Below are 10,504 nucleotides of genomic sequence, written 5' to 3'. Positions count from 1 at the left end.
AAATGTTCAATTTGCAAACCTAGACATAATTTTGTCTTTCCTAGGTCCTTCATCTCAAACTCTTTCTTTAAACAACTCATAGCTTTTGGGAGCTCTTCAGGAGTTCCAATAATATTTATGTCATCCACATAGACAGCTATTATTGCGAATTCCTTTCCTGATCTTTTTATTAAAATACAAGGACAAATGGAGTTATTTGTATATCCTTCTCTAAGCAAATATTCACTGAGGCGATTATACCACATTCGTCCAGACTGTTTCAGCCCATAAAGAGACTTTTTCAATCTTATGGAGTATCGTTCTCGAGATTCAGAGTTGTGTGCATCTGGTACATTGAACCCTTCAGGGAGTTTCATGTAAATTTCACTATCAAGTGAACCATACAGATAAGCTGTTACAACATCCATCATGTGCAAATTAAGCCCTTCATGTGCTACTAGGCTTATTAGATATCGAAAAGTGCTTGCATCCATTACAGGTGAATATGTTTCATCAAAATCAATTCCAGGTCTTTGGGAAAATCCTTGAGCGACAAGTCGAGCTTTGTATCTCACAATTTCACCTTTTTCATTTCGTTTTCGTACGAAAACCCATCTGTATCCAACTGGCTTCACACCTTCAGGTGTTCGGACTACAGGTCCAAAAACTTGTCTTTTGTAGAGTGAGTTTAATTCTGCTTCAATTGCATCCTTCCATTTTGGCCAGTCCTCACTTTGTCTACAAATTTTGATAGACGTTGGTTCCTCATCCTCTTTGCCATTTATCTCATTTAGCGCTATATTGTATGCAAAAACATCATCAATGTCGACTTCGTTTCGGTTCCATTGTATTCCATTTTGGACATAATTTATCGAGATCTCTTTATTTTCATGAGTTTCAGGTACCTGATCAATCTCTTCTAGAGATGAAATGTCTATTATGTCTGACGATTCTTTTAGATTTCCTATATCCTCACTTGGGCCATCTTTATTCTTAGCTCCCTTTCTTGTTCGAGGATTTTTATCTTTGGAACCGATTGGTCTACCACGCTTCAGGCGTGGTTGAGACTCATTAGATTGTCCAACAGGGATATCAATTTTTATTGGAGCATTTGCAGCTGGTATATATGATTTAGTCACACCTTTTGGATCAGTGAACGCATTTGGCAATTGATTTGCTAAGTTTTGCAGGTGAATTATCTTTTGAACTTCTAGTTCACATTGTTTTGTTCGAGGATCAAGATGAGATAATGATAATTCATTCCAACTGATATCTTTTTCCAGCTTCTTATTCTCTCCCCCTAATGCTGGAAAATTTGATTCATCAAAATGACAATCAGCAAAACGAGCAGTGAATAAATCTCCTGTTGTTGGTTCAAGGTACTTTATAATAGACGGAGATTCATATCCAACATATATTCCCATCCTCCTTTGAGGACCCATCTTATTGCGATGTGGTAGAGAAATTGGAACATACACTGCACATCCAAAAATTCTTAGATGGGAAATATTAGGTTCTTTACCAAAAACTAATTGTAAAGGGGAAAAGGTGTGGTAACTCGTTGGCCTGATGCGAATTAATGTTGCAGCATGCAAAATTGCATGTCCCCAAGCAGAAACTGGGAGCTTGCATCTCATAATCAGTGGTCTTGCAATTAATTTTATTCGTTTAATAAATGATTCTGCAAGTCCATTTTGTGTATGAACATGTGCTACTGGGTGTTCAATGTCAATCCCAATAGACATACAATACTCATTAAATGCTTGAGATGAAAATTCTGCAGCATTATCAAGACGAATTTTCTTGACAGGATAATCGGGAAAATGAGCTCTTATTCGAATCAGTTGAGCTAGCAATCTCGCAAACGCCTGGTTACGAGTTGACAACAAACAAACATGTGACCATCTAGTTGATGCATCAATTAAAACCATAAAATATCTAAATGGTCCACATGATGGGTGTATTGGCCCACAAATATCACCATGTATACGCTCTAAAAAGCTGATAGATTCATTTCCAATTTTTGTTGGTGATGGCCGAATTATCAACTTCCCCTGTGAGCAAGAGCTGCATGAGAACTTATTCGATGGAATAATTTCCCTACTCATTAATTGATGACCGCATGAATTTTCAATTATTTTTCGCATCATTATATAACCGGGATGGCCCAACCGGTCATGCCAAATTAGAAATTTATCATTATTTGTAAACTTCTGGTTTACAGTTGCATGTGCTTCAGTTGTACTAATATAAGTGTAGTACAGGCCAGAGGATAAAACCGATAACTTTTCCATTACACATTTTGTGTCTGAATTGTGTTTTGTAATATACAGATGTTCAATCCCTCCATCATCTCCTGTTTCAATATGGTATCCATTTAGGCGGATATCTTTGAAACTTAATAAATTTCTATGGGACCTGGGGGAATATAATGCATTATCAATGTGCAATATTGTTCCACCACGTAACAACATATGGGCTCTTCCGGAGCCTTCAATTATTTTTGAGGTGCCAGAAATAGTACTGACATCAGTTTTTCGATTCACTAAATTAGAGAAATATCTTTTATGCTTGAGAATTGTGTGAGTTGTTGCACTGTCAGCAAGGCACATATCTTCATTACTGGAGCTAGCGTCCATATTCATTCTAAGAACAATAATAATTTTTTTTAACAATAAGTTATAAGCGCACATTAAAAACACAAATTATTTAAATAGTAAATTATGTAAACAAACAAGTAGAAAACACACTTTATTATTATTAGAAAATAAAATTCAAAACATCCATAAAACATAAAAAGAAAATTTCCACAAATTTTATTTCTTGACGCTTCCATCTCCAATAAGGTGATCAATTTTTCCATCTGGATCAGCAAAGAAGTCACCAATATCTAAATGGGTAACATCCATATTACCATAATCTGGATCATCATCTTCATTAGCAAAGTGAGTCTCGATCTTTTCCTTTTTATTTTTCAGTGATTTTTGATAAAGATCAACAAGGTGTTTTGGAGTACGACAAGTGCGACTCCAATGACCTTTTCCTCCACAACGATAGCAAATATTTTCATTTGTTTTGCTACTCTGACCCTCTTTTTCATTCTTTTCAACATTTTTCCACTTCGGGTGGAAATATGTGTTTTTATGATTCCCATTGCGACCACGATCAAAACCAAGACCATGAGCATAATTACGACCACGACCACGACCACGTGCATATGCACGACCGCGACCACGAATTTTCCTATAGTGGTCGTGCCTTGCCACATTCACTTCTGGGAATGGAGTTGTACCAGTGGGACGGGCCTCGTGATTTTTCATCAATAGTTCATTATTTTGCTCAGCCACAAGAAGACAAGATATTAGGTCAGAATATTTAATAAACCCCTTTTCTCGATACTGCTGCTGCAGGAGCACATTGGATGCATGAAAAGTGGAAAATGTTTTTTCTAGCATATCTTCATCAGTTACTTTTTCTCCACATAGTAATAACTTAGAAGTTATTCTAAACATTGCAGAATTATAATCACTTACACTTTTAAAATCCTGCAAACGTAAATGCATCCATTCATATCGAGCTTTTGGTAGGATAACCGTTTTTTTGATGATCATATCTATCTTTCAAATTTTTCCACAAGACATGTGGGTCAGTTACGGTAAGATACTCATTTTTAAGATCCTCGTGAAGGTGACGACGGAGGAATATCATGGCTTTTGCCTTTTGTTGATCAGATGATTTATTTCCTTCTTTAATAGTATCACCGTGACCTTCTGCGCTTAAATGAATTTGGGCGTCTAGGGCCCATGTCAAATAGTTCTTTCCCGAAATATCAAGAGCCCCAAAATCCAATTTTGTAAGATTTGACATACTTAGTAGTTCTATCATAAAAATAAAAGAAATAAAAAATATTATAATGAGATAATTATCATAAAGGAAATATTAAATATTAATATTTAAAATAATACTTTTGTAAATTCTAATATTTAGAAATAACACAATAGTAAACTAGATTGTCACATTAGTCTTAAAATTATTTGTTTTTTTTTTTTATAAAAAAAATATATCAATTTAGTGACATAATACATCTTACATATACAAAATAAATAAATAGATAAATAAATAAAAATAAAGCATTATGAGTTCTTCATGAACTATACAATGTTATTTCGCTATCCTTCAGGGATGCTCTGCTTTTGTTACAAACAATGATCTAAAAATTATAACCATCCTTCTGGGATGCGTTAAAATTAAAACCATATATCCTTCTGGGATGCAAAAAGTTATTTCTTCTTTCTCTAATTCAATTCCATCGAATAAACAAAAATAATTCTTTCATGCTTTAAGCCAAATCCACCTTTTAATCCTTTGACACAATTAAATTTATTTGTGCACTATCCATCAAAATTGAAATCATTGTAAAACCACATGTGTTATCCACAACCTCAACAACATCAACCCATCTTACAAAAAGTTGAGTTGCTACCTAAGATTTTTTTTTTATAATATTCTTAAACATACATCAATTCTATGACAAATAAAATTACAATAAAATTACATAATCTTAACCATAAAATTACAATAAAATTATCGAACAATAAAATTACAAAATGTTAAATGTCCTAATATGATTATAAAATTACTGAATATCATAAAAAAATAATCTCCTCCAAATCATACCTGAGAGCGTCGTGCTGATAACGTATTATAAACTAAATGGAACTATATAGAGATCAAAAGATAGGAAGAGAAGAGAACAAGCAACATTGTATTATATTCTTCTCAAAGGTGAACTTTACATTGTAACATGAGTCTTATTTATAGGACCCAAGGAAGGTAGAAAATTAAGTACATTAAAGTGGAATAGGAAGATGAAGAATAAGAAGAGGGATGGACATCCACTAGTATAAATGTTTATAACACAAAACATCTTAATTTCATAATAAATGTTGAATTATATAAAATTAAATATAAAATTTATTCATTAAATAAAATTAAGACAAAATTTTTTTTTAATTTTTTTAAACTAAATAAAAAATTATAACTCATTTTTAATTATGAATCAGAATAGAAATATATAAATATATAATCATAATTATTAATTTTGTAAGTGAAATATATAAATATATAATATATAAATATATAATAATTATTATAAATTAAAACACTCATTTTTTTAATTTTTATAATTATTATATAAATATATAAATATATAATAATTTTTATAAATATATAATAATTATTATAATTATTATATAAATATATAAATTAAAACACTCTTTTTTTTTAATTTTTTTATAAATATATAACAATTATTATAAATATATAAATAAAAAATTATAACTTATTTTGAAAGTGAAATTATTTTAATTTTTTTAATTAAAATTATTTTAAATTTTAAAATATGAATCAGGATAAAAATATATAATAACTATTATTCATAACTCATAAATTATATCAAAATATATAATTATTATTATTCATTACTCATAAATTATATCAAATTTATGATATGTGAATTAATTAATATCCTAAAATTAATTTTTGGGAATTTTTTAGATTTTTTTTGTTGTTTTGGAGATGCATCTCCGAATTAGTCAAAATCCCAATTTTTGGGATTTCTTCGGAAATGCACTTCCGAAGTCTGGAAAAATTTCGAAAAAAAAAATATTTTGGAAATGCATTTCCGAAGCGGGGTAAAATGGGGTTTTCGCTGGGGGTGGCCCCCATAGGGAGGTGGATGAAGAAATTCTCATAATTATCGGTACGATTAGTAGATTAAATTGTTCTTTTTAAAACGTTTGCAATATTGTTTAAAATTATGCAAAATAATCATTCATTCACAATACATGTGATTCGTAGTATTTAATAAAAAAAATTAGTTGTAATAATATTTTAAATAAAAAAAATTAATAATAGTCATTTGACCACTCAAAATGATTTCTTAAATAAGATAAATTAAAATAATTCTTTAAAGAGAATTCATAAATAATAGTATTTGATAATTTCTTAACTCAAACGAGAAAAAATTAAAATAATTATCTAAAGAAAATTCAAGAAACTAATCAAAAAATTCAACAAGTAGAAAGAAAGAGGGGGAAATTGATGAATCGAGATTCGACAATTCAAAATATGCAAAGTTATGAAAGTGAGGACTAAAAAACTCAATTGAAGTTTTTAGTGTGTTTTGAAATGAAACAAGTGATTTTCTTATATAATGAAGTAAGATAGCCAAGATATCAAATCTAAGCAGTGTAGGGCTAAGGAATTGTTTCAACTAACACACAAAGACATTTATTTTTTCCAACAGTGTGGGACTTAAAGAACTTTTTCAAATTCATCTCCCTATTAAAATATTGACATGTTCCAACAATCCCCACTTGAATTTAAATAAGTGATTTTAGAAATAACGTCTAACTCTATGATTGTGCATAAATAAAGGTGTCTATGACTTGAACCTTGCGTAGCAAGTAGAATTCTGTTTCAAAAAGAATGACACAATTGTCTTGAACTCTATCTTAGACATTAAACCCGCAAATAACCTTTTCTTAAGGTGTTTTCTAAAAGATTGTGCTTTAATGGTTATGCACGTGTATCTCAATTTAGTGAAAGCCATAGAAATTCTGCCCCGAAATCACATAGAAGCCATATTATTTGAAGAACGGATTAGCTAGGGAAAAAGTCCATAGTACATCCAAGAAGGTGTGCTAATGTCTATAGAGAAATGAGTTGCTCGTGATGGTAATCCGGTTTAATAGAACCCACAACAAAACAAGTACAATAAAATAAACTATTACATGAAAACACACACATAAAATCTGAGCTTCCTTATCTTCCGGTGGCGGCGGCTCCGGTGAGATCATTTTTCATGTCGATACCACTCTAGGCCATTGGTTGGTGGAGGTGATTTTGGAGTTGCAAATGATTGATGGTTGATGGTGGAGAGGAGGAGGAGCTTGATGGAGGTAGGAGGAAAAAACATGTATGGATCTAACAAGAGTGAGGGTTTCAAAGGAATGAAAAGAGAGGAGGAAAAACTTACAATAGGAGAGGAACTTTCATTGAAGAGGAGATGACCACTGTTGTGAATTCAATGCCACGAACAAAGTATAAAATAAGGGATGAATAAAGGACAAGGAAGAAGAGGAACACAATAATTGGTTATAACTGATATTCTTTCGCTTTCTCTTAGAACAAGATTACAAGTTTACAATAATAACAAATAACCTCTCTCACCCTAAATTAGGATTTGCAGCTTAGCAATGATGAGAGACTAGTATGATATTTATAATAAAACCTAACATACTAACTAATGGGCTTTTTCCACAAGGCCCATTACACAAGCCAACTTAATAAACAAGCTAACTTAACAAATTAGGGTTTAAACACTAAAACCTAATTTAACATGCTAACAACCCTAGCATCTTCGACATAAGCATGTGAACAACCTTCGACTTCATGCTTAACCCTGTCGAACCAAGAAGCTACCCTTCGGCCATACTAGAGTTCGATCCAATATCTCACAAATCTCCCTTGGATCTAACTCTAGAACATCAAGGAAACAAACTAGCTTTCTTCGTGCAGCTTTATCAACTGCATACAGTGTCTTCAGTCGAAACCTTCAGCACTTGGACTTCTCCACGCTCGATTACTCCTCTGACGAAATGCAGCCTCACATCAATGTGCTTAGTTCGCTCATGATAGGCTGAATTCTTCGACAGGTGTATTGCACTTTGACTATCACATTTAACAGTGATACCTCGACCTTGAAGTTTCAGCTCCTTCGCAAAACCTTCAAGCCACAATGCTTCTTTCACAGCTTCAGTTAGGGCAATATACTCCGTTTCAGTGGTTGATAGAGCAACAACCTTCTGAAGTGTTGCTTTCCAACTAATTGCAGTGCCAAACATAGTGAAAACATATTTAGAAATAGATTTTCTGGAATCCATACAACCTGCATAATCAGAGTCGACATATCCTTCTATTACTGCTTTACTATCTTCACCCAAGGCTCCACCATAAATTAGGACTCTATTTAGAGACCCATTTATGTACCTTAAAATCCACTTCAATGCTTGCCAGTGAGCCTTTCCAGGGTTCGCCATGTACCTGCTTACAAGACTTACTGCATATGCTATGTCGGGTCTAGTACAGACCATAACATACATCAAAGAACCAACTATATTAGCATATGGGATGCTATTCATATAGGCTCTCTCGACATCAGTACTGGGACACTGATCAATACTCAGCTTGAATTGAGGGTTTGTTGGAGTCACAACTGGCTTCGAATTCGACATACCAAACTTTTCGAGAATCTTCCGTAGATATGCCTCTTGAGATAAGCATAACTTCGACTACTTTCTATCTCTTCGAATGTCAATTCCAAGAATCCTGGAAGCAGTTCCCAGATCCTTCATATCGAACTCCTTATTGAGTTCAGCCTTCACCCTCGTCACATCTTCAACAATGTTGCTTGCTATGAGAATATCATCCACATACAGCAACAAAATAACAAATGAATTACCAGGTCGAAAACAGAAGTAAACGCAGTGGTCGAACGGACTTCTAATGAAACTTATGCGTGCCATGAACTTATCGAATCTCCTATTCCACTGTCGAGGAGATTGTTTCAGCCCATACAAAGATCTCTTTAACTTGCACACATAATCTTCCTTCCCCTTTTCGACATACCCTTCAGGTTGCCTCATCAGGATCGTTTCATCTAGATCACCATACAAGAACGCAGTCTTCACATCCATCTGTTCCAGTTCAAGATCGAACTGTGCCACCATGGCAAGCAACACTCGAATGGACCTATGCTTCACAACAGGAGAAAACACATCATTGAAGTCGACACCTTCTTTCTGAGTGAAACCCCTTGCAACTAACCTTGCCTTGTATCTTTTCGACGTCACTCCTTCAATTCCTTCCTTAACTTTGAAAATCCATTTACAGCTGACTAACCTTTCCCCAGCAGGTTTCTTGATCAGTTCCCAAGTATGATTATCATGAAGAGATTTAATCTCATCATCCATGGCTTTCAGCCATTCAGTCTTATTTCGACTCCTCATAACTTCCTTGTAGTCTCTAGGTTCTTCGTCTAAAACCTCACTTGCAGAGATTAAGGCATAAGCTATAAGATCTGCATACCTAAGTCTCTGAGGTGCCTTGATGACTATTCTCGACCTATCTCTCGATAATAGGTAGTCATCGTCAGTTTCCTCAACTTCCTCAGCATCTTCTGCTTCTTCTTCGACTTCATCAGGGATATGCAATTCAGCATCAACATGCTCCACCTCAACAGGAATCTCTACCTGTTCCAGCTCTTCGTCAGATGTTTCTGTACTTTGACCAACATCATCAGTTTTCTTAAAAGCCATTTCAGCTTCATTGAAAACTACATCTCGACTGATGATACACCTCCTGTGACCTGGCTCTAGGCACCATAGCCTATAAGCTTTGACTCCTTCTGGGTATCCCATGAACATGCATTTCAGAGCTCTAGGTTCGACCTTGTCTGGCCTAATGTGAGCATAGGCTATGCAGCCAAATACTTTCAGTTTGTCGAGATCTGGTGGATGTCCTGTAACACCCTTCTAAACCCCGCGGAAAATTAACATTTAAAATCAGAGTAAAACATGAAGAAGAGTATTACAACGCCAACAAAATAAACAAATATTCATGTCATGCCATAAAGGAACGATAAACCAAAAATTATTCAGGTAACATGTTAACACGGCGGAATATTCTTAACAACTAAATAATCAAACATCTGGAGTCGAAGACTCATAATTCAACCATAAACCATAAACAAAACAGAAGTCTATCAGCCAATTCTAAAATGACGTTCCCGGTGTTACACGACCAGAGCATGACACAGACCCAACTGACTCTAACGAACTACTTGACGAGCTAATCCTCACCAAGTACACAAGCTACTCCTCAATCTGAAAAATAACAACAGTAAGGGTGAGTTTCATTCGCATTAACAAATGTTATAGGAATATAAACAATACAACTTCATCTATACATTATTCACCCAAATCAATTATATTCAGATAATGTAGCAACATTCGTCAATTACAGTCATTCATACCAAAATACACACAAATTATAACATTGGACAACTTCCATTCATGTTACAATTATACACAACAACCTAATGCAATGCAACTAAATGCATGTGGTACCAAACATGGGATAACCCATCTCACCGATCCACCACCATAAAGATTCGGCTACTTCTCTCACCAATTCCACACAATGGGAATTAGCTACCGCTGTCCCACCACCATAAGGGATACAGCCCACAATATGATTATGAAATGCATGCATCACATACCGCATGCTAACCATCAACACCAAACAACTGAACAATCATAATCATCAAACGATGCAATAACAATATAAACCACCACAACCAATTAAATCAAGTGTTTAAATTAAATTCGAGTCACAACTCAACACTATTTTATTGCATAAATCACTTAATTAGCTTCACTGTGCTCGAAACGGCACATCAAAC

At 34.0% G+C, this 10,504-nt stretch overlaps 1 protein-coding gene across 1 annotated transcript; it reads right to left on the bottom strand.

Moving 5' to 3' along the window:
• Nucleotides 1-2,795: 2,795 nt before the first annotated feature.
• Nucleotides 2,796-3,846, bottom strand: LOC131638466 (uncharacterized). Its single transcript, XM_058909026.1, has 2 exons — nucleotides 3,634-3,846; nucleotides 2,796-3,524 (listed from the first exon to the last, which is right to left on the bottom strand). Exons 1-2 carry the CDS (start codon nucleotides 3,844-3,846, stop codon nucleotides 2,796-2,798), a joined length of 942 nt encoding a protein of 313 aa, XP_058765009.1.
• Between the last annotated feature and the right edge of the window lie 6,658 nt (nucleotides 3,847-10,504).

This window comes from Vicia villosa, unplaced genomic scaffold, assembly GCF_029867415.1.
Source record: "Vicia villosa cultivar HV-30 ecotype Madison, WI unplaced genomic scaffold, Vvil1.0 ctg.002318F_1_1, whole genome shotgun sequence".
NCBI classification, from domain to species: Eukaryota; Viridiplantae; Streptophyta; class Magnoliopsida; order Fabales; family Fabaceae; genus Vicia; species Vicia villosa.
This window is presented reverse-complemented; position numbering and strand designations above follow the sequence as displayed.

What these genes read in the sequence shown, in the direction of transcription:
- LOC131638466 (XM_058909026.1), bottom strand. Translation starts at nt 3,846, where the DNA reads ATGTCAAATCTTACAAAATTGGATTTTGGGGCTCTTGATATTTCGGGA. An exon ending in TTAAAAATGAGTATCTTACC is followed by an intron (nt 3,525 to 3,633) that starts GTAACTGACCCA and finishes TTACGTTTGCAG; the next exon opens with GATTTTAAAAGTGTAAGTGA.